The sequence below is a fragment of the Neopsephotus bourkii genome, unplaced genomic scaffold (assembly GCF_033783945.1).
Source record: "Neopsephotus bourkii isolate Nb327-2 ecotype Australia unplaced genomic scaffold, CSIRO-AGI_Nbou_v1 NB_234, whole genome shotgun sequence".
Taxonomy (NCBI): Eukaryota; Metazoa; Chordata; class Aves; order Psittaciformes; family Psittacidae; genus Neopsephotus; species Neopsephotus bourkii.
In genome coordinates this window covers 9,612,506-9,638,250 of record NW_026900744.1, presented here as the reverse complement: position 1 = coordinate 9,638,250, position 25,745 = coordinate 9,612,506, and the positions used below count along the sequence as shown (strand labels likewise).

Here is a 25,745-nt window from a genome sequence, read left to right as displayed (position 1 = left end):
TTTATTCCTCTTTTAACCACTTTACTTTTCTGTATCAATGTTGTAAAAGGAATTGTATTTAAAAAAACTGCAGTTCCCTAAGTTCATCTATTATACCTAACATTTTTATATTTATGCTTACATTTATACTGAGGTTTGCTTTGTTTGTGCATATATAAAAAGCAAAATGATACTCATTAAATATATTTAGTAAAGATCACATAAAGACACAATTATAGTATAAATTGTAGATGAAAATAGAATTTCAAGGCCATTCCGCTGCAGGATTCACATAACCTCCTTTCTGTTGCAGATCAAAAATAAACTGAAACTGCGAGACTGTAGTTTCTTACGTGGATGCTTGCATGTGCTGCAAGATCTGTAGCTTAAAATACTTTGAATTTTTCCTCTTTTAACAATTACAACAATTATGCTCTCAGTATCAGAACACAGATCAGAAGTTCCTATTTAAAAATTCAAGGTATATTAGCCTTTATTAGGAGGGAAATAATGCTTTCCTTCTGACGTTAACATGAATTTGTCAACTGTAAATGCCTGAATTTTGCATCTAAGTAAATGATTTAATAGATTTGGAGTTAATAAGCTGTTAATTTCTTTAAATACAGAATGTTTATTTTTTACTAGCCCCCACGCCACAAAAAAAAAAAAAATTACTGGAAATCACTCAAAAAATAAAGTATACAGAATGGGATGGACCTGACATTTTTTTAATACTGGATTTCTCAAAATTTAGAATTATGGAAAATTATTATCTGCCACACTACAAATGTATTTATTTAAATATACAGGCAAAATTATCATCTAATTGCACTGTAATGGATTCACAAAGATAGCTATATCGTCTAACCTTTAAAATAACTGGAAACTTTTCTTAAATAAAAAGTTTAGAACTAGGAAATATGATTCCTATTAAAAAAAGCCTGGTTTTAATTCAGAAGTAAATTTCCCAGCATGCAAAAAATGCATTTCTGTAGCTTATTGTTCCACTATAAATTACATATATAACACGCCTCTGCCTTTGAAATGTACTGAAATGTATTTTAAGTATTTACAGGTACTTTTAAATATACGTTGTTATTTTAAGCTAATAAAAAGAGAAATCTAAACACTATGTGGTATTTCTTTAATACTTAGTGCCTGTCCTGAGAAAACCGTATGGTCCATCCACCTGCAAGTGGTGGCTTTGAAGTTGACACTGGCAGCAGAAAGCCCTCATAAACACACAGGCGGTTTGCATATAACTCACACAACCCACCTGTAATCCACTTACAATGGACTTAAGACTAGGTCATAAGTAAATTTTATCATGTTAATTTTCAGACCTCTGCTGTGCCTATAAGGAGTGGTACTATTTAGCCTTATCAACTTCAAAGTCTTGTGACAGTTTTCTGGCTACAGCCACACTATCACACTTTATGAGCGAGCGACTACAGTAATTTCCTCAGGCTGCACTGCATCTTCTGCTTCCCTGTTCATTTAATTAATTTCTTTCTAAACAAAGAGGAAATGGAGGAGATATGTCCCTGCTAAAGGACAGCAGAGCACCAAGTTGCCTGCCTATTTTTAAGATCTAAATTGCCTGAAACACAGGTCCTCTGCCCCTCTCACTTACACTACTCCCTCACCAAATATTCCACTAATAAGCTTATTTCTAAACTCAACTTTAGCTTGTGGTAGGATCTCTCCAACTTGACTGTATGCAAACGCCGGGGTTAATTATCAGAGAAGTGTGAAAGGGGAGAGGGATTTTCTAAAGGTCTAGTCTCTTTCTTCAAAGCTTTAACCATGCCAGTCTGAAGTTTACACGGAATCTAAATATATCTGAAAGACTTTATTCTGGAATAATTGGGATCTAATTTCAATCAGGGACTAAAAATTTAATAACTACTTTACAAAGGTAAAAGCAAAGCAATGAAGTCATTAGTGTTCTATTCAGGCTTCCTAAGAAAGCATTAAGTTAAAAATCTTTCCAGAACTGCAGAAAAGAAAGAAAAAGGGAGAAAAGATCAAGTAGCAGTCTCTTCAGAGAAAAAGGAGCTGATGCACCGGTGGACACCGGCGAAGTCTGTGTGCTAGTATCTCAAATTCTCTGGAAGGGGAGCAGGGCATGTGATTACATGGCTTTGTGTTCAACTGGAAACCTCATCTTATTTTTCAATCTTCAGATTTCACAGTATTGATCTCATTAAGCTAGTGTTTTCACGCTGTAACTGCAGTAAATGTAGTTGCTGTGCAAAAGCTGTGGAGTAATGTTGCAAATGAACAATGAGTATTTAATAATTGCCGTGGAACTACATTTAACTGCAGGTCTAAACTGAATTGAGCGGTCAAACGCAGTGGTAGAAACACTGCTGGCTGAAGTGATAAAAACGTGTCATTAGTCCTTAAAAGTAAACACTGTAGGATTTTAATTAGCAATCTAGAAACAATTGCTGCTTATTCTTAAAGGTATGGAAGAAAAGTTTTGCTTGTGAGCAAATGTTCTAACAGATTATTTTTTTTCTAGTCAGTTAAAAAAAAATCCCCAATGAATCTGATAGTCCTTCAGGTGAGATTTTTCTATGCAATTGCTGCCATCAAAATACAGCTGATGCAGTACTTCTAGATATCAGATTAAGGACATGTGCTGAGTACCAAATAACAGTTTGCCTTAGACAACAAAAAATTATGATCACCAATGCAGTTATAAATAAACGAGATGCAAGAACTTTAAATCTTTCATATGAAATTTGCAATGTTCTTCTATGCTTGCAATATAGCACAAATCGAGCAATTCTGAGAAAAGATTAAACTAGGCAAGTGACAGCTTTTCTACTTAATGACAGGACTGAGAGAGAAAACTATGAAAGCAAACTTCTAAATTACTACAAATGCCAGAAAAAAACAGAAAGCAAAGTGTCAAATGATCTTTGCCATTCATTCAGGCCATGAAGAAAAAAAGGAACAGAAAAAATCAGAACAGAGATCTGATCACAGCTTCATCTTAATCTGTTGAAAAAAGGGGTGGAAGATTGGGGAACTTCAAAAATACTTTCTGCTATCATAAACTTATCGTTGATTAACTGGAAAGGGAGGATTGAAATTTCAGCTTTCCAGTAACAGTTTGATGTCACTTTAAGCAAGATTGTGCCTCTATATTTATCTCTGACTACCTTAATCTGTGTATTTGCCATGAACATAAGGAGGACTTTGATCAAAACACAACATGCATTTTACACAACAAGGAAGTCTACAGAGAGGCACTACATTTACAAAAGCAATTGAAGGTGGTTTCAAAGGGAGTTGACAGATTAGAGGATGATGACACTGCTGCTGTAGTCTCAACGGAAATCTGGCTTGATCTAATTAACAGCAACGAACTAGAACCACAAAAAGATAATTCAAAAATGATTTAAAGAAGTTATATTACCTTTTTACTAGCATAGTGATGGAGCCTTTCCTTTACTGATCACAGAACAAGCCACAGGTTGAACACAGAACAAGAATAAAAGGCCTGATATCCTTAATTTACCTCCAATGTTTGAAATTGAAGCCTGAGAGCTAGCCAAAATGTTTCACTACAGAAGTAGAAAGAATCTATGTATTCCCATGAAAATGATAAAAAAATTATAAGGGTCACACAACAACTTTAGTCAATTGGGAAATCAAAATGGAAGACTATTTTTAAGACGTGACTGTATCTTACTGAGTGCTACCATGTTCAAACAGAAGACAGAACATGGAGCACGGCATGAAGGACAACTTGCACGTTTCATTTCAGACATCTGTGCACATGCACAAGAAAGCTCCCAGGTTACTCACATCCCCTTTATGTACAGATTCCTCACCCTATGAAAAATGTACTGGGAGGAAGACTTTCCACCAATCCTGAACTTACTCAGGCTTGTAGTTTAAGCCAGTAACAATGCCAGTGACCGATTTGTGCTGACACATCCACAGCTGTCAGTATCAGGTGACTGGTGCCTATACGCAGCCTTGTAGCACAGGAATTTCTGAGTGTATTAGTTCTGACGCACTTTTTGTAGAAAGAACACTTATTGGAGCTTTGTGACTTGGGTTAGTGGTGCATTTGGCAGTACTAAGTTTATGGCTGGACTCAATCTCAAAGGCCTTTTCCAACCTAAGTGACCCGAAGATTCTTTGGCTCTTCTAACTGATTATGATGTTCTCTGAGTGACAAACACTGTCACTAAGACATACTTCACTGTGAGGATGGTAAGGCAATGGAACAGGTTGCCCAAAGAAGTGGTAAATCCTCCATCCCCAGCAGTGTTCAAGGCCAGGCTGGACAGCGCCTTAGGTGACTTAGTCTAATATGAGGCGTCCCTGCCCATGGCAGGGGGGGTTGGAACTGGACAATCCTAAGGTCCTTTAAACGCTAACTATTCTGTGATTCTAAACTTGAGCTTATATGCACATATGCTTCTGTACACACATGTATGTTACCATCTTGGCATTTAATCATTCTGACAGTTTCCACTGGATGCATTTTACAGGTGGGAACTATGGCAATAATTTACTGCATTCATAGGAAATGTGTAACGTTGCCAGGGAATGTAGAAGTTAATGAAAAATGCAGCCGTTTGGACACATTTTGAATACTGTTTCACCACCGAAAAGACAAGGAGACAGGTAAGTAAGTAAAATGTTTCTTGTTGTAAGTAAATAAATTCTCCCTGCAGTTATCTTCCCACATTTTAACTTTTACTCATGGAATTAGAAAAACCCCAACTGTCTAATTGCAACTGGTACTTTTTAATACCATCTAGTATCTGATGGAAGTAATACTCCTCAATAGTAAACTGGCAGCTATGACTCAGTACATCTTACAGTATATACCTCTTACTGTATTAATTCAGGCATTTTTCCTCTTTAGTACTCAAATTTTATATATATATATATTTTTTATATATATATATTTACCTTTGTGTCATAATTTTGTAGGCATCTGGAAGGAAGCATTCTGTGTTCTCCATCTGGAAAGGGTCAGCATCACAAATCTTGTCATCTGTCCGTCCATAGTTAGCACTTTCTATCATAATAACATCGCTTCCTGGACACCGGAGGTCAATGGAGTAGCCTTCACAGGACAGCTCCCTCCTAACCAAACCAAACGGTAGTGCTGCTCGGCTGAAACCTGAAAAAAAAGGAAGAAAAAAAGGGATTAGACTTGAACATAAAGAATATATTCATTGCACTTTTTTTGTCACATAAGCACCAGTTCTCATCAGCGTGCTAAAGGAAGTGCACCTTTAAACAGTTTACCCTGGGTACCCTGTTAAGTAAAGCATCTTTCATGAAACTGTCATACCCCTGCACCACTGCTGCTGTGTCCTTAACCTGAGAAAGGAGAAATTCCTCTTCATTTATTCTTAACCGTTGCTAGGGCTGCCTGTCTGGATGGCTACATCGCATGTTCCTGTTCCCACCTCTTTTCTCTGTTTCCTTCTTCCTTGTTTGGGCACAATCAAGCTGTGTCTGAAAGTGGGGAGCAGCAGAACAAGCAGGATTTGCAAATGCAGAAGTAACTTAAAAAAAAAAAGCCCAATAAATCCAACCAACCAACCTAACCCCACAAAAACTCCCCACACAAACCCGTATTTCCAACTTCATTAATCTTTCTTAACTTATATAAGAAAAACTTAACATGAGCCAGCAGTGTGCACTCGCAGCCCAGAAAGCCAACCGTATCCTGGGCTGCATCAAAAGGAGCGTGACCAGCAGGTCAAAGGAGGTGATCCTGCCCCTCTACTCTGCTCTCCTGAGACCTCACTTGGAGTACTGCGTGCAGTTCTGGTGTCCTCAAAATAAAAAGGACATGTAACTGTTGGAACAAGTCCAGAGGAGGGCCACGAGGATGATCAGGGGAATGGAGGACCTCCCGTATGAAGACAGGTTGAGAAAGTTGGGGCTGTTCAGCCTGGAGAAGAGAAGGCTGCATGGAGACCTCATAGCAGCTTTCTAGTATCTGAAGGGGGCTGTAAGGATGCTGGGGGAGGGACTCTTCATTAGGGACTGTAGTGACAGGGCAAGGAGTAATGGGTTAAAACTTAAACAGGGGAAGTTTAGACTGGATATAAGGAAGAAGTTCTTTACTCTGAGGGTGATGAGGCACTGGAATAGGTTGCCCAGGGAAGTTGTGAATGCTCCATCCCTGACAGTGTTCAAGGCCAGGTCGGACAGAGCCTTGAGTGGCATGGTTTAGTGTGAGGTGTCCCTGCCCATGGCAGGGGGGTTGGAACTAGATGATCTTATAGCCCTTTCCAACCCTAACTATTCTATGATTCTGTATCTTCCTTTCTCCAGGGAGAGTTGGTTTCTTCTGCTTACCTATTTTATGGACATGTTTGTGCCACCAGATCTTATGTACATTCTTACCCTTTACCTGATCAGTACCACAAACTGCAAATCTGTATTCCACGCTTTCTTGTACACAACTACTGGTGGATTACTATTAAACAGAGTATTTCTGTTTCTTACAAAATGCGTGCATTACTGCCTTCTGGAAGACATGCTGGGTAACATGGTATTGTTAAATACCTATTTCTTTAAAACAGTAAATCCTTTCTACATTTTTACTAGATTTACAGATACGCCTGTTTTTAAAAAGTCATCCTAATACAGTAGCACAAGGCCATTAATATTTCAGTGCAGACTGCTAGAGACAAGTTGTGACAGGAAAGAGAAATAACCAGTAAGCACGGAAAGAGGGAGCTCTACAGTGTTTTGAAGGCAAAGAAAATAAACTTTTCTTAAAAAGCATGATGGGTTAGAAGAGGCAAGGAAGCAGGATCTAAGAAGATCAAGAACAACTTGAGATAACCCCTTGATAGTAAATTTTCACACGAACCAGAGGCTGCCAGTTTTTCTACTGACTTAATGATCTGTGGATTAAAAGTACTGTATGAAGATAACTGTCTGTTAGGATTGCAAAAAAGAGCTGTTGATAATGATCACACCAGTGTCTGGATGTAGCTTCCTGGCAAACAGAGCCCACCTACCCATCCTCTATCTGCACACCCCATCTTCCCTTTGCACCAGCATCTGCTTTTGTCCAACTTGTATAGTAAACTAATGCAAGAGGCTGGTCTGCCTCTAACCTCCTTCTACTGCAGAAGAGCACATGAGGTCTCAGACGACCAGCTCTTGGGCTGTGTGGGAATTCACCCCAACACAAGGAGAAGGCCAGAATGCAGCAAGCAGGTCTGCCTTTACATTTTATGGAATCGCATCCAATACTACCATTACTCTGGTGATATGTTTCAGTATTTGTTAATATGGGAAGAAACCATATTGCCATGGAAAGCACCACAATTCCATCTCAAATTCACTTCTGTCGGTTCAGCTGCACATACCATGTGCAATAGCAAACATTATTATTAGAGGCGTGCTAAAGTATCATGAGCTGAAAGCTGGAAAGAGCTAAAACACGAATCCATCACATTTAACACCCTACATGTTCCTCCCATGCAGCAAACTAATACAACGAATACAGGAGCTGCTCACGGCTCAGTGAGGGCGTGAAATGGGCACAGAGAGGGGTGCGTGCAAAGCCCCCACCATATATGCATATAGCAGCTCCTTTGATTAATTACCATCACAACAGCCGCGGTGGGACCAAATATAATGCTGCTAGTGACTGCCATTCCTACATCCTACTGCTCCTGTCAAATTTAATGCCATCCATATAAAACTCATTCCACCAGCTGCTGGCAATGGTGCCTGTATCTCCAGCACACAGCACAGCTTCCTCCAGGCCATGGCACCACCATGGCCTGCCTGGAGAGTCTGGCCACCCCCTCACCCTCCCCAAACGTTTGGGTTTTGAGGAGAGAAACAGCAGCTTCGTCTGTCCAAAGGGTATTCTGTAGAAGGGACAATGGGGGAGGGGGAGGGGTGGCACAGGGTACAGCTGCTGAGGTGTCAGTGGCTACACATGCAGCAGCAGGGCAGGAACGCTATGGGGCCAGGGTTGACACTGCCTGTGACAAGCACTAAACCCTTACTGTAGATCCTTCAGCACAGTCTCCACGTCTACTAGGAAATACCTTGAATTCAAAGATGAGAGCTCCGCAGTTTGTTACAGAAATCAGCTGCCTGCAAATCTTATTTCATCATCTATGGCAACTGATCTAAGTACTGTGAATGTGTTTTATCCTGCAGTTTTTCCCCCTGCAGGCATGCACGAGAAGTTGTGTATTAGGACAAACATTAAAAATACTAGAGCAAGGTTAGATCACTTCACAAGCAACAGAGGACACACCTGAGATTACAATGTAGGTGTTACATTGCAAAAGCAGCAAGCGATAAAGCAAAACAATCCAGCAAGCCTTAGGTGGGGAGACTGCTCTAAGGAATTTCTCTGGTGCAGGAAGAATTTTAACTAAATAAGTTTAAAGTCCACTAACAAAGCTGCTGTGATCTTTATGCTGAAGCTTTATTTGTATTTTTTTCCTATCAACAAAGAAAAAATAAGTGTATCAACAAGCAAAGTGTAATTCAATCCATCTTGCTACCCTGACAATCGACGAAAGAACTTGTGGGAGGCCCTGTGAGCAAAAAATCAATATTGCAGCTTTGTACCGTGCAAATGTGAATACTGGCAAATAGCAGTGCTTAGGGTAAAATGAACTGTTTTGCTCCATTTTCTCCTCTCTGAACAAATGATTTTAAAACGACAGCTCTTTTTGGAGCTATAAAACGTCAAGCAATAACTCCCTGCACTTTAGGCAAGTGATTGGAATAAATACCTCTTGGCAACAGGTGCAATGACTTAGGACTGAAATTCATTTACATTCAGAAGATAATTCCCGATAAACAGATGCAATGCCACAGGATGGAAGTTTGAACGACCAGCATCTGAATGCTACTGCCTGCTTCTGCATCATTCCAGAGCTTTTTAGACGTAAGTGTGTGGCTCTGTCAATAATTACTGTTGTCACCAGTAACTTTTTATCTCCAGTGCAATTCCTCATGAATATTTGCTGTGAACAATGCTATGTTTTCCAGCCAACCTCTGTTCAGCCTGCTGCTTGCCTTACTGTACTCTGCATAAACCTATTTTGTTTGGCTGCCCTCCTCAGTTGAAATCGACATTCCTCATCTTCCTACTAATTGTTTCAAGGCAAATTGTGCCATGGATGGCACTGCTGTCTGCAACCCAAGAATGTAAAGTGCTTCCCAATTGTGAAGATCTTTCTGTTGCCCAGCTAGGACTTCCAACACAGCCTTAACATTAACTCAAGTAAGCATCTATTACCAGATGAAACATATGCTGTCTCTGATTCATTTGCATTTACATATATAAATCAGTGTTGTATGTGGTGGTTTGCCGTTTGGCTTTGTTGGTTTTTTTTTATTCCAAAATGGAAGAAGATTAATACCTAATGAGAAAAAGAGTGTGCTTTCTGTCCTGCTGACTGTTTTGATTATAAAAAAGCTTCCTGGCAAACATATGTTTCCTCTACATTTTATCTGCTCACAAATTAGTTGAGTGCAGGCTCTTTAATTTAAGAAGAAAATAAACTGCTTTTGTGAAATCGCATTCCTAAGGAAAAAAGGTAGAGGGTATTTTGAGTGGTAATATACATTCTGTAATGCTTTATTGATCAATCCATGTAGAAAAACACACTGAGAAAAAAAAAATCTATATGAAATACCACAAACAAAAATCTTTCCTCTTATACTTTATGAAATGAAAATAAGAATTCTAGGAAAGAAATGTAACTCAGAACCCTGTTTCAGAAATATGTTAAATTCACATTTGGCTAAAAATCACTCTGTGTAAGTTTGCAATGCCTTATTTAACATTCTACAGTATGGTTCCTATATAGAAACTATTTGTCCTTAGACAGATAACCTAAATTTGTCAAAGTGCAAAGAAAAGTTAATAATTCACAGCATCCTGTCCACTAGCATACCATCTTTTTCAGCTGTCAATAATAAGAGAGTGTGCTAAATTGGGTAGATTAAAGTAAACAGCACCACCACATTTGAAAGTTCACCCCATACCGAGGAAAAACAGTGGAATGTAAACAGGCTAACATCAGTACTCCTTGACATCAGAAGCAAGGAACCTTTGATTAAAACTTAAAGCACAGAGAAAGTCAACATGGAAATATAAAATTATTTCAAAGAATGAAGATACTGGAAGAACAGAGTATCCAAAACAAATCTTTACAGAAACAAATATATATGTGCCTGAGAGCAGTGAAATATTGCTTCTTGTGTTTTTGGCTCTAACAGAAAGGTCTTTTGAAAAGAGCACATCTTTTCAAACAGAATGTTTACAGTCGTCTCTTTCACAATCTCTTTTATTTTTACCAAATCATGCAACATGATGATTCAAATTCTACACAAGACGAAGTGATGCATCTTGGGCAGCATTTCAGTAATATACGTTGAATAAATGAAAAGCCTGACAAAAACTCTGCTGAGAATCCTCTTCCTGCAAAGTGTGTATGTGCGCACACAGAAATTGCAGAGACAGCTGAACATACTTTGCCATCTGAAAATCATGCAAGTTCTCAACATGGGCTTCGCAAAGCTTTTACAATTCTGCAGTAAAGCTTCAGTATCCTGCAGTTTCTAAAGAATCCCACGAACTCTGTCAAGGGAGACTTCTCCACGTCTCTCAGCACTGCATGTATTTCACGCAGACAAGCATGCTATTTTGTTAAACAGCTTTTAAATTATCCAATCCTGGTCAACAGATCACTACCAACTACTACAAAGACAGAGGCAATTTAAATGACAACTGTGCTTTCTAATTCTATCTTTGAAGGAAAAAGTCATTCTGGCAAGCACGTCTATTAAAAGATTACACTGGCACAGTAAGAGCTTCTGATACTGCACCGAGGTCTGGAGTTCACAGCACTCAGCTCTTCTTTCAGGAAAACCTCGCAGCCAGCGCACAGCCAGCCTGTGCTGCAGCCCGGCAGACAAAACCCCACTGTTCAGTCGGGGTCAAATTAGGCAGGAAGAGATCATTTAAAATATATTCTCCAGCAGCTGTATTCTTTGCCATTTTAACTATATATTCATTTGAGATGCTGGAAGGAGAGGCCATCTACAGACAAGGGATTATTCAGTGAAGGAAACCTATTTTCTAGCAAGGGACATCTTCCTTGTTTTTCTTTTTTAACTCATTCATAAAAATGGGATTAACTCAAAACAAGGTACATGAAAGTACACTCATTATCTGAACTTTAACAAAGAGGCCTGAAATCCTAAGGAACAGACTTGACTAAACTACACTGACGTAAGGCAACTATTTCATTGATTAAATTAGCTGTGAGGGGTGATTTTTAACACTGGTTTCTAGAATTCTGTTTCTCGGACATACTGCTTCATATTTTAATTAGTTGGCTAAAATCTGGAATATCTCTCTTACAAAACAGGAATGCCAACTGCTGTCAATAAAGCTTTTAGAAATACTAACTAACCTACCTTTGGTTTTTTTTTAATTATTTTTTATGTTTTATTATATCATTGTTTATTAGTCTTAAAAAAATATAAATTAGAAAATCTTCAGTGTTCTTAAGTATTCAGTGTGAGCAGCAGAATTAGAACTGTAGGTAATTTCTTGTAATTATATACTTAATATTCAGTGTACATAAACATAGAGCATGGTGTGTCTCTGATTAATGAAAGTCAGGGCAGAAACCTGAGTTACGCCCTCTGACTCACACAGGATGGGTCCTGCCTTCCAGATTCATTGAAACTAATTACAATTTTCCTTCTACATTTTCCAGTCTCCATGCAATTCTCAAAAATACCCTGTGAGGCTCTCTTCAGCAAAAAATAGTCAGGGCTTACCTGCTTTCTGCACCTTGCTGAATGATTCAGCAACACCTGACATGAGCAGGAGCATCTCAGCCTTTGAATGTAACAGTGTAAATCCTTCCTATGTACAGATGGCAAGGTTCTCATTTAAATTCTCCTAAACAGCTCTCACCCCTCATTCAGAAGGACAAGAACATGTCTCTCCAAGGTATCAGAATTAAGTGGGGTTTTGGATTGCGTTTTTGTTGGTGTTTGTGTGTTTTTCACTTTCTTTAATAGCAGGAGAGAAGAGTGCTATCTTGACAGGCCTGTAAAGTGAAGTCCTTCAATCATCTGGAACAAGCACAGCCCAGACAGCAGCTGTGCACGCATCCCCACATTAGCCCATCATGTCTCAACCCTATTTTGAAGGAATTGCCAGTATGGGGAAAAAAGATAGTTTGGTCTTCATGCCCATTTAAGCCTTCACCTGCCTGCTGAGGCTGCCACAAGAGTACTAATTAATGCTAAATTGTGAAAATGTGCTTCTGCACTTCGAATCCAGCCACACTGAAACTAGATAGAAACCACTAATTCCCTTAATGAAAGTCACAAAACCAGAGCCTGGCTCCTGGCAGCATTTTAGCAATGCCTACATGTGGCAGATGGAAATCACGTGACCTAAACATGAAAGTCTAAGTAGCTAGTGTAAAAATGTGTTGTTCAGTTCTCACTTAGAACCAAATTTTATTCTCATATGCATGCACCTTTCCCATCCCTTTTCAGTGGGAGCTGTATGCATGAGAGCAAAACTTTGCCCTCTTGATCTAAAATTATCCCAGTCTGAAACAGTATTCATCTGTCAATGATACTTCTTTTCTTTTGCCAGCCAGATGTCTGTTCTCAGGCTGCAAGAATCTCCTTCCTTTTTTCCTTCACATCATACACACTTGATCCTCTGCCAGCTCACAAAAAGCACTCTACCCTTTTCTTTCTTGCTGTTAAATACACTGCATCTCTAAAATTTCTCAAGGCAAGTAAGTCCCATGGTCTCTGTAAATCCCCCTCCTGGAGGTTATCTTCAGTTTACCAACTGTGAACTCTCTGAGCACACCACCTGTCAGGAAGGAGAAGCTTCTGAATCAGAAACAACCTCTGAAACAGGGAGGTAAGACACACAAAGGCTGATGGGTCAGAAATGTTGTGTCAACAGGATTTCCTGTTGAATTATTTCCTCTGCACAGGATATTGGTAGCAGAATAAAAATAAATATTCTTTTATTTTCCATAAAAATGCATCTTGACAACAATTCATATTTTATCTCAATCATTTTTTATTGGAAACCATGCACTGAGGAAGGGCAGAGGAAGAGGAAGAACAGGGGATTTCCATCAGCAGCATTCAGAGGCAACAGCTGATGAAATATGCCTTTATTCCCATCTTTAAGAATCAAAAAGCCTTATCACCTCAGAGGTTCATCAAAACCATGCACAGATGTACCATTTCCTTGAGAATATGTGCACTGGTGAAAGTTAAATCACTCCAGCAGGTGACATGTTGGGTTTTAATAATAACTCTTGACATTCTGTGTACACTGCCTTATTAAACAGGTTATACTCTAACCTGTGTAAAAAAGCAAAACTTTTCACCTCACTAAAATGCGGAAGAAACTGGACACTTAAAATTCTGGGTTATTTTAAAGAAAATGCTATTCTACAAGTGGCAGAGTTTAAAATACTCAGTACTGGCCTAGTGTTAAAAATGTATCACATATTTAATTATAAATATTGCACGATAGCTACAACATGGCAATATCTGAGATCACAGTTGTAAAATTATAAAGGGGGGTGTCCTCTTGTTTACAAATAGAATTACATATGGAGTGGAATAATGCAATAATGTAAAAGTTAGTATACTCTATCCAATAAAATGATGGGGTGGAGTCAATTGTCACAATATAAATTACGGTGGAAAAATGCGGTTAACTTTAATGACTCCAAGCCACTTAAAGAGTGCTTATGAGTATGCAAACAGCATAGCAATCCCCCTTCTCATTCGGTATAGCTTCTGAAACATTTCTGAGGACTCAGAAGTAGAAAAGAAGAACCCTTGGAAACATAAAAGCTCAAGATCCTGCAGATGAAACTGCTAAACCAAAATACACAGTCATACCTTTTGAAAACAAGGAGAAGAGCAATGTGATGAATGTACTTCAAGGTAAATGTGCCATCACTTCAAATATTCCCACAAATAGATATGAGACGAGTGGCAAGCAATCTCAGAAAATGCCTGTCAGAGAGAAAGGCCTTCTTCCTGGCCTTACCTTCTGTGAAATATTGGTGGATTCGTAAAAGACTATTATAGAGAGGAGAGAAATATACCATACAGAGTTTTTACAACATACTTAAGGTTCTGGCACATTCAGGGAATCATGGAATAATCCTATGCAGATGCTTGAGAACATCCTCAGTAATAAATGGTATGAAGAAAGGAAAACTATTTAATCGTTTATCAATAAATTGGTAATTTTTAAAGCCCTCAGGAATAAATACAGTTCTAACATGCTCCCTGGACAGGCAGGAAGTAAGAAAGAATGGCAACAGAAGTACTATTTCCAGGGTAAATAAAAGAAATATGCACCTCTGCTACCCTCTCAAACTGCTGTTAATCACCTATAAAGGAACTTCATATCCATATGCCCCATTGAAACATGAAAGACAAGGGAGATAAAGTGACAGGATTGCTGAATTCCACCTGGATTCAAATTCAGGGCTTCTGAATTTGGATTCTGGTTGTTAATCTTGGAATTTGTGCCCCTCTGCCCCAAATGTCACAATGGGGATGGAAGAATGCTCTCAGCTTTTAGAGAACCAGCTAATGAGTGCTCAAATTGAATAAATGAAAACTCGAGATCCCTGAAATCTCTCTCCGAGTACTAAGACAGAAAGTAAACAATTTTCCATAATTATGTGATAGAAGTTCCGTAATTAATGCTATTTACATTAGAAAGTAACAAAAGGGATGAATACACACTGTAACACAACACAGAGAGGAAAACTTTGTATTTGCTAATTACTTCTATTTAGAAGCACACATCTAATAGCTTCCAAAGTTGTACATTGATCTTAATGCAAGCAATAATAAACAACAGGACTAGGAGAGCTCTGCACCAGACCAGGGGAAAAAAAAAAATCATCGTTAGGTGCTAAAGTATAAACTCAATAACTGGCAAGACAGAAGCACTGCACTGTTACTACAGATGTGGAAGGGAATTTTCTCAATAATTAATGTATTTTGCATAGTACTTAACTGTACCAGGTCAGTTTCCTTTTAAAAAAATCTGTCTCTATATGTCTAAAGCAAGTATATCAGGAGGAGGCAGCTGTGAAGTATAAAAGATCGAATTGCTCCACTTTTTTCCACACCGCCTAAAACGACACTTTCCTACCAAAAGCACCATGTTCTCCTGATACATTATTTAGGCGTACAAACAGGCAGAGGGCTTCTGCAAGTCAGAGGGGATGGTGCCTCATCTAACCACCAGGTCGGGAGGGAGCACAGGGCTGCCCAGGAGCTGTGGGTTCCGCAGGGCTCAGCCTCCTCACCGTCCTGCACCAGCAAAGACAGCCTTGCCCGGCTGACTGCCAGCCACTGCTTGCACCCATGGAGTCCCTCCGCTCGTCCATCCATTTACATTGTTGTTTCTTTTACAGCAGTGAGTTTGATTAATCAAAATAATTTCCAGAGCAAGCTCAGAGCATGATCAAAGCAGCCGTTATGGCAGCATAATTGAGGAGGGAGTTGTTCATCTGCTGGGGATGGCAAGGAGGGAAGGAGAAGGTTAGGGGTGTCCAAAGGAGGCAGGAATGAGCAGGTGTTAGGGTAACTATTTAAATCAGACATCCTGACATAATCATTTATAACAGAGGCTTCAGACTCCCTGGAAGGCACTAAAGCTGGATATCCTATCTACTCAGTAAGCAAGCTGCGTTTCTTTGTACAAACTGTGATTCTAGTATGTCTGCACTACCACAGAGCAAGTTGCACTTAATGAAACTCTTCTCTGAAATTCATACAATCCCACGGTACTCCTGCAGCATCCTTTCCATCTCTGCCACTGCCGAATTTGAAGTTCAGATTCCTACTGGGTTTCAGCAATGTATGGCCCACATTATCTTCAAATACACAAATAAAGACAATGTTTGAACGCCAGAACCAAAACGAATCCTATTTTTCGTGACAGTTTTCAGGTACACAGGCCTTTACAAAATTACAAGGGTACTTTATGAATCAAATACGAAATACAAAAATAATATTATCTCCCACTGAAATGCTGTCACCTCTGACGGATGTGTTGAGATCCAACATTATACAACTCTTTCATAGTAGTAATTTTGTAATATTTTATCTACTTGAAAATAATAGGGAATTTTAGGTAAGCAGAATCTTAATTATCCCGATTAAGCTCTCATCCTGCATCACTAATATCACTGGGAGCTTTGTCATTAACCTCAATGAGTGCAGGATAGATTCCTTAGAATTTAACCTGGACACTCAATATTCTTGTTCTAATGAAAAATGCATTAATGAGCTTCATTAGCCTGTTCCATTTTAAAGAAGCATCTTCAGCAGTCAGTTTCCCTCAACAGCCTAATGGGGCACTGGTGCATTAGTGAGGTAGGACTTGACACAGGCGTGTTCAGGTCACTGTAAGTCGTCTTATTGACTCAATGAGCTTCACATTCAGCCTACTAAGGGAAGAGCAACACCTACTGATTCACTTCAGGAACCCCCTGAAGCAAAACTGACAAAACATGTATAAACTTTTGAAATTAAAACTGGAGTGGTACAGCTGAAAGATTATACATAGTGAAATAAACACAATTAAAACTAGAATTCATCCTTATAATTTAAAAAAAGACACAGATTTTCTATATAGTCTGCACAGATGATCCTCAACCCATTTCAATTACTACCTTTTTTTCCAGTCATCTACTGGGATACATTATGGGAAAACTAGTGATCTTCTGTGACCTTCATTTTATTTTATTAAATGCAGCAGACACCTCATGCTGAATATGAAATAAAAAATATGCAACCCAGGAAAGTACTTTAAGAAAAAATGCCCTTTGGAGGACCCAATTTCAGTCTTGATATATAATGACACCGATTTGCCCCTGACATTTGAATAAAAATCTCTATTATATATATTATTGTGTTCAAAATTCTATTCTGAATTACTAAATTTAGAACAGGCCCTGCAGATCATGTTTCAGTCAATGCTTTATAAATGTGGGAAATACGTATTTGAAATACATGTGAAGATGGAGCCAACTAACTGCACCTCCCACCTTTAGTCACATTTTAGGAGATTTCTGTTTCAAAATAGCTATCCAACTGGTAGTAGCAAAAAAATCTCCCAAGTATCAAAATACACTCTTTGTTTACACAACAGTGGCTGATGTATTGCTAATAAAGCCTTCAAGGAGCAAATAATGTGAATTGCCCAAGCAAGGGAAACTGGCAGTTGCAGATACTATTTTATCTTTCCTATAGCTCTAAGGATAATAGAGAAGTATCACTTGTTGCTGTCCCTTGCCTTTGAAAAAATTGGCGGGGGAGGGGGAGGAAGTTGGCAAGGGTGGAAAGGGAGGTGATGAGTGCAGACATCTATTATCCCTGCTAGTAAGTGCAGATTAACAAGTCATCACCCAACATAATATCCATTGAATTTCAGTTAACTGCTGTCTGAGTAACCTGTCTAAAATTCCAAACGCTAAATGCCAAACCTAATTTCTTGCTGGTTTAGAGCCACATCAATTTGGGATAGGTGTAGCTGGTCATAACAATAATGAGGGGGTATTCAAATTTGGAAAGCGGGGGGGGGAGTGGGGGGAGAGGGGGGGGACGGACTCACGGAAATCCCTCTCCCTAATTAAATCAGAGAATGAGAGTTTGAAGTGGTAAATAATAAATCACAAAGAATCCTCAATCTTGTTGTCAAGGAAACCAGTATGCCTCTGCCATAATTGCTGTGAGCCCAATCTTGCCCTTTTTGACATCAAGCCTTATCATGCATTCTGGTCAGAGAGTGAGAAAGTAGCTTTTCTATTCCTCTCATGCAACCCTGTAACTCGCAGTGAGGTCGCCTGAGCAGGGCCATACCACAGAGGCACTCAGCACCAGCCGCCTCCTCTCTGCAGACGGTCACTGACTAGAGAGCTCCAGCACACTGCCATCAACTCTTAAGATTAGAAATGGGGCTGACCGGCTTGATCCTGGCATTGGAAGGTCTCAGCAGCTGTGTTTACTAGAAAGGCGTTCCTAATTTACTGTGGCTAACATCTTGAGCCTGGTTATCTCAGCCTGTCATGAGTCCCAGGAATTTCTAGTTCCCCTGTACTCCTACACCCCTGAGCACATCCTCCTGGAAGGAGGAATCAGCAGTCCATTTTACTCATGGACATGTAACATGCTTATGGACAGGGAAAGGGAAGTACAAGAAAAAATAAGTGCTTTGAAAAGCATAACAAAGGAGATTAAAAACAGACTCCATGCCAAGTCATTCAGATAGCTTACTGCATCGTCTTCTTCCTCTGCAATGATAATTACCTTTTATAAACATATCCAAGCTTGTTTTTTCCTTCTCTTTTGGTGTATTCACACATAACCACTGGTCACATACCAAACTGAGCATAAGCAATTCCCAGTACTTCAACAGCAGGAAGGCCAAATAGGGGAAAAAGCTATACTGGTGTCTCTATCTCATCCTTCAAGAAATCCTGAAGCAAGTTTTAGAGGAAGTATCTTCAAAGTAAGGAAATAGGAGGAACAACGGGCAAGTACATTATGTTCCCAGCTGACCTTAAGCAAAAGAAAATCCAGAGACAGGGAAGGATTGTGGGAAGGAAAAAACTTTTAAATCTCACTTAAGTAACTACAGAGAGAAAAAGACTACCAGAAAGTTTTCTAAAGTGGGAATTGCCACTGATTCTGTTTGAAAAGCTGCAACTGGTTATCTCCATGCTATTTTACCAATAAATGGACAAATCTTATTTTGATTCCAAGCCACCACCACCATATTTCTTCAATATATTTTTATAAATGCCATATTAGCAAAATATGTTGAAAGTAACAAGACTGGTAAGCCCTGCTGATTTTAATCTATTGCTGAGTGCCATTCCAATGATTTTGTTTCTTTCTGTACCTGAAGAATTCAAAGGACTCATGTCAGGATCCAAGTTTCAATGGGTCACTCTGGAAACCCACTATATAATATCTGAATTTACTCAAATGTGATGTCATGATAAAATGCCATTTATAATTTTTATCTATTACTCAAAAAGGTATAACATGATAACAGCACTTTATTATGTCTGTTCAACTATTACTCAAAGAAAGCTATTTATTTAGCTTGATAAATAAATATTATTTAGATTTATAAATAAACATTATTATTAGCAACTGTTGTAGCCTTCTTTTTTCATTTTGTTTTGGTTCATAGATAAACTAAAGCATCTCAAGAAAACATCATGGTGTGACACAGATTTCTGCTGTAACATCCAACTATTCCAACATAAAGTAAGGACATTGGTAAAAACCTTTGTTCAACAGAACTGTAGACACACAATGCATAAAAAGCAAAAAATGCTTCTTTCAGAGCAGGCACAGTTCAAAACAAAATGAACCCCCCTCCAAACCCAACCCAAATCATATTCTTCTCCCCAGGAAGCTAACAGAGCCTGGGCAAATTCATCTTTGACCAAAACAGGATCAGAGCATTATAAGGTAATTCAGGCTGAAAATGGACTCCTGCCTCTTTGTATTTGCTCAAAATATTCTTTAATCCAAATATGTCTTTCAGCTGTGAAACCTAAATCACATATAAAAATTATTCCTCCATATTTTAAAAACTGAAGCCCCTGTAGTTGTCATCCCAGTTAAAAAGGTACAATTATGGATTAATCACAGTCAATTACAATAATGCATATTAATATCTGTATCACTGTATATGCCTCTAAAACTCAGTCACCTTAAGAAAAAAAAAGAAAAAGACAAAGGTTTCCATTAGACGAGAGAGCGCAAAAGCAAATGAATGTGCCATTTGAGTATAAGCAAATTAATTTGCAAAATATGCATGTAGCATCCATCAGAGGAAAAAAGGCCTTTAGCTGATTTACAGATAATTTACTATGGCACACTCTTACCACTACTTTACTCTTATTTGAAAAATTAGTCTGGATTCCTGAGCACAATGACAGCAACCAGTTTATGTGTTTTGCTAAATTTCAGTGATCTTGAAGCTTTAGGGCTAAACATCCCTGTGACAATCTATTTCTGTCATCCAAGAATTTCACATTCTTTGCTATTCAAAGAATGGTATCACACGCTTTTCCAGTGACACAACATGTCACACTGGAGAAGGAGTTCAATAATACCCAGACCCTGCTCCATCATAATCCACTGTGAAAAAAATACCTCTGTATCTTCTGTTGGTAGGAAGCCATAACAACCCGATATTTCTCCTCTGGACAATTTTTCATGTGGCCAATTTGATTTGTCGAGTCTTTAGAATTTTTACATCCTCTGTTTTGAGTAGTTTCTATCCATCATCTTTTGTCTTCTTTGCTTAGACTTCCGCAATTTTGAACAAAAGCTTTCAAACCTCTCATTCTCTACAATGCTAATCCCTGGAATTCAATCAACTTTCCTATTATGTGGTCAGTTTTTGCAAGGCATTACTGGTTCTTTATCTGAAACCAAATTGTTACTCATGTGGTAGGAACCGAAACAGAGGCAGTTTGTCCCATAGCAGTGCAAACCAAGGCTTCCCATTTATTCATGTCTGTGCTAGCCCAGAAAGCACTGCAGTGGGCATGCTGCCTCCCTTCTGATGCAAACCTCAACTCACTGTACTTTAAATTGGCCAAAAACTGTGCTGCAGGGTAGCTCCAAGCTGACCGGCAACTGCTGCCGGATCTTGGTTTATGAGGTTGGGCGTGGAACCACTAAACTGTAGATAAGCAGTTTCCGAACAGTTCTGAGCTCAGGCAATTTCAGTATGTCCCTGAACAGCATCATGCAGAAATATCCACAACTCTCTCCTGCAGTAGTTATGAGAAATGGTTATTAATTTTAATTGGCCTAAGCTAGCTTTTAGGGAAATTATATCTTCAGGCTTCATCACCTATCTGAATAGCCTCTTTTTTGCAGTTACCACTGCTATTCATCTACCAAGAAATACAGGCAACACGTTGGTAATCTGTGAGGAAATACAGAACAATATTAAGCAAAGATGACTGGAAGCAAAACAGAAATAAAAAATTAAAGGCACTTTGAAACAAATTGGCTGTGATGCTTGTTTATAGGCAACTTATCCATAGGTCTCCTTCTGGGAGAGTAGGATGAGACTGAAAACAGACTCTGAAATGGCAAACCACAGCATTCCCCTCTGTGAAAATTACACAAACTTTATGTTGAGAAACAAGCTTTGGGTGAAGGACAATACTCCAGTAGCTCTTATCTTTCCCAACATTCCTTCCAGGTGCCTGACAGAATTAGCTGTAGCTCACAATCCCCCATTCAAAACAAAAATTAAAATTATCAGATTCAACATAAAAACATCCTAGCTGTACAAGACTGATAATTTTAAAGGTTAGCATTGCTAATGATTTTGAAAGACAAAACATTTCCCATTGCCATGACAACTTTACAAAACTGTAAATAAGAAACACTTCGATTTTTGCAGTTCAATTTTAAGCATCTCCTCTCAGTCTTCGGTCACTCTGTAATAGCCTCAGGTGACCATGTATGAGAAGAAGAAACAAGGGTTATCTCACCTAGGTAGCTAGTGAGAAGCTTTATGAGGGTTTTCCCATCACCTTTCTTCACCTGCATAGCAACAAACCAGCCAGTGGGACGGACACAGGAGCTAAATTTGTTCAAGTCTTGCTCAGTAGGGTTTCTGGAATTAGGACATCACAGCACATCACAGTGGAGGCAGTTCACCAAGAAAAATAAATTCAGCACCAATATGAAGTACCTGACAGTTTGGAGTATAAAACTTAATCAGTTTTGAAGGTCTGTGCTCTACGAAAAGCAACCACTAAGATACCAGCAGAATAATTCAATGAACTGAAATCTGTGGGGGTTTTTTTTTGGTTGTTTTTTGTTTGGTTGGTTTTTGTTTTTTTCCTTCTGAAAATATCACATTTTCTCTTTGGATTGCAAAGAGTTTGAACAAGTGGCCTTTGCAAGGAGTAATTTAGCAAACAAAAAAAATACTACCTTGTGAATTAAAACTGCTTTAAATAGAATCTGTTGTGACTACAATTCATACTAACATGGCAAGCTCTTACAGAACGCCTTTTCAAGGAAAGAAATATATTCCTTGTGTGTTCAAGTATAGAGCCATAAACCATATGAGACCCTATTTATTTCAAATTTCCCATGATGCCATTTACTCCAGCTTTTAACCTTTTATGTGACATTGAGCTATTTTACAATCATAAAATAGTAGAAAAAACGACCTGTTAATTTGAAAGGGACACATTACAACATCTCTCCCCGGCACTATAATATTTTAATTTCTTTTTTCAAGTCAAACCAGTTGGAAAGTGACCATCTGCTAGTCTCTTAGCTCTATTCAAGCAAAGTAATGCACAAAATGTCCTCCTTTCCCAGCAAGACTAAGACTATTAACTGAAAGGAATTTAGTATATTGTCATGTGAGTTTAACAGACTGATTCACAACAAAATAAAATCTCCATTTCTTTAATTACTGTTGAATATACTGTCTATAGGGTCAGTACTTCACATTGTGTGGCACCTACAGCAGTACAAGAGATCTGAACCTAACCTCTCCAAGCAACAAATCAGTATTATCAGGTTTCCTATGCAAATTGTGTTCCTCTATTTTGAGTGTTAAGCTAAATGCAAGCATACTTTTACAAGTACAGTTCCATTTCTCACTTCAAAATACACAATGTGCTTTGGACACTGGTAAGCTTTCAGTATCACTTAAGGTTCTGAATATTTCAAAACAGTTGATAATGGCAGTGAAAGGAAGCTCGACAAGCTCTCCATGCTGATAAATATAGAATTTTTTGGATGAGTAGAGCTCAGCGGAGCTGTAATCTTGGCTGGCACCTGTACACGATACTGTAACACATACAGCTAGAACTGCAAGTTTGTGAGAATAAATTAAATTAAATTCACATTCATGTTAACGCTTTAAAAGATGTTGTCAGTACAACTTTGTATGCATGCAAGCCACTGCACTTTTGAAAGTTTTACCCTAAACATTTAGAATTCAAGCACACTGTCTTGAAGGTTAGGAGATACACTGTCCATATCTTAATTGGCCTTTATCCACATTATTCATATCTGTATCTTCTTCACATACCTAACTAAACCGCAAATTAGGCTGAAAATGAAGTAACTGCACTTCAAATTGTTAAATTCTAACAGAGTTTATCGTATCTGGAATTGCGAAAGATAGCAGATGTCAAATACCATTACCAAAATGTATTCCGCAGTTGCCTTAAATCTGCAGTATATTTTACTGTAAAAGCATTTTTCTTTTGTTCTTCTTCAGGCAATTCAGGAATTTACACAAATAGTAAACTACTTGCTAAATATAAAAGACTTTCTCAGCTGTGTTTTTGAACAAATAGATCTTTTTGACCAGTTATTAATGATGCACTAGTCATATCTATTTGCCCAATAAATATGTAAATTTTACTGCTTTCCTTGATTTTATTTATAAATTCCATAATGGTAGTAAGGCACTTTATTTAAACTGTGTATTTCTCAGGGAATACTGCACTTCAGGGACTGTTAAAGTCACTCTGCCTTCAGCTTTTACCACCCTACGTGAGGTACAATATGCACTGAGAAATGTGTTGTCTATTGTGTGCCTTGTTTTAAAGTTCATGTCCAGCAATTCTCTTGTCCTTTCTGTTTAAATTTTATTCCTTCCCAAGCCCTGTCTCAGACATATTCTCATCAAGTCTAACCAATTCATAATGATTTTGGACAACAGAATGGTGTTGAGTGGTACCAGGCTCAAGTTATTCAACAGCCTCATTCACACAGCTAAAAACTCACCTACTGAGTACTCCATTAAGTCATGATTAGGGACTACTGCACACTCACATGATGGATTCTGGCCCTTCTGCCTAAAACCTTCCACTACTCCATAAGAAATTTCCTGTGCTCTTTATTGGTCAGTTTCCCCAATAACTACACATTACCAGGCTTTAACAAAGTCGAGGAGACCTTGGTCATGATGTTTCTCATGATTCAGAGTACACAATTAACAGAAATTGAAGGAAGGTTGTATGTCACTTATGTTACTTCTTTACTAGAGAGTCAGTGCTATTTTGCAGGGTGCAAACAAAAGTCCTAGTTAAGCAGTAAGCTACAAAAACTATCCAGAAGACAGAGTGATTCTCCAAACGCGCTAGGATGCCATGAAGGAATTCAAAAGCGACATTACCTACAATTGCCTTAGTTTTTTACAGGCTGAATCAGACAAGAGGTGAAGGCCAGATGACACTTTTAACTTCTCTGGCTGTGGAGACGTAACTGTTAATTCTCTGTGTGGCTCTAATTCTCCTACAAAAAGCCAGGCACACACATAAATATGAATTTATTTGCCATTATGCTGATTTTCTTAAAAAAACATAAATAGTTGATCAGCTGAAAAATCTGTGCGATTCTGAAAGGCTTTTGAAAACATGTATGTCTAACTTGACCTTATGACCATTTTCTCCTTCAGGCAAACTAATATTATAACCAGAACAACACGAGAGGATGAACATTGTTGGGGAGTTGCTCACTGTGCCTGTCATACCCCGTTAATGCAACTTTGATTTGCCTTTGTTCTGACAGTAGCAAACAGCTGCTTGTAAATGAGCCACAGTCCCTGGGCTGCCTCCTATTATTCCACACTTTTGTTTGACAAGGTCACTTGCTGTGGGGATTTTGGGGAGAAAGAGTGTGCAGCCTATAGAATTAGAGTTAAACCACAGGCAACCCAGCTTGAATACTCTTATTATATCTTTCTTTTTTTTTCATAGCACCAGCAAAGCAAGAATAACAAAGAGAAAATCTTTTGCTCTGTGAGCAAGTCAAACTTTCTTTTTCCCAGTGTTGATTTCATAATCCTAAAACTATCTTATAAAAAGCAAGTCATGTTTCCCTAAATCCCCTTTCATTCAAATCTTAACAGGATTTATATGAAAGATGTATTTAATTACAAAACAGGATTAACAAAACCAGATTAATATTGTTTTGTTCGTCTGCTGCTACAATTCATCAGGACACAATACCCAGCTACAGCTAACAGCAACTCCGACAAATGCTGCAAAAACACCAAGAAACAATCCGGAAGATTTATGCCAGTTTCTACAGGAAATTGATTTATTTTTGATAGGAAACAAGACAGACTACTCTTCCAGAAAGAAAGGCATCTCATAAGCAAATTACTGCAACGACAGCTGCCAGTTTAAGGACAAGCAGACATTTCTTTGACTTGGAAGTTTTATAGTGTTGAATTAAACTGTAAAATCAGTTTACAAAGACATTAGGATAATATCTGGTGTGATCAAATCATTCCTGAACCTTTATTTTCCATTTTGACCTATGATCTTAAAGACAGTGAAAACTGTCATTCAGGACAGCCTATTTCTTTGTGACAACTGTTGCTTTTGAAACCATGTTTTAACAAGGAATAGGTTGAAAATATTCAACGGGATGGTTGATACTATGGGAGGAAACAGCCAGTGGCAGTCTGCAACCACAGATGAACCACAGCCAAGTGCTTTCAAAATTTACAAGTGAAGAAAGAAGAGGTGCTAACTTTTAAAATGTCTTCCAGGCTCTTCAAGGAGGGTCACTGAAAACAATGAATGGAAATCAGTCCAAAAACCCGTGCAAGCAGCCAAATGTGCTATTCCAAAGGGACAGTCCTGATTGTT

General features: G+C 38.5%; 1 protein-coding gene across 18 annotated transcripts in view; it reads right to left on the bottom strand.

Annotated features, from left to right (window-relative positions):
• The window catches only part of ADGRL2 (adhesion G protein-coupled receptor L2), a 162,376-nt gene that overhangs the window by 69,171 nt on the left and 67,460 nt on the right, over positions 1-25,745 (bottom strand). For all 18 annotated transcript variants that reach the window (XM_061345179.1, XM_061345184.1, XM_061345176.1 and 15 more), the window contains exon 3: positions 4,924-5,137. In XM_061345179.1, the coding sequence (XP_061201163.1) occupies positions 4,924-5,137 (214 nt within the window). The remainder of the gene's footprint in view (positions 1-4,923; positions 5,138-25,745) is intronic.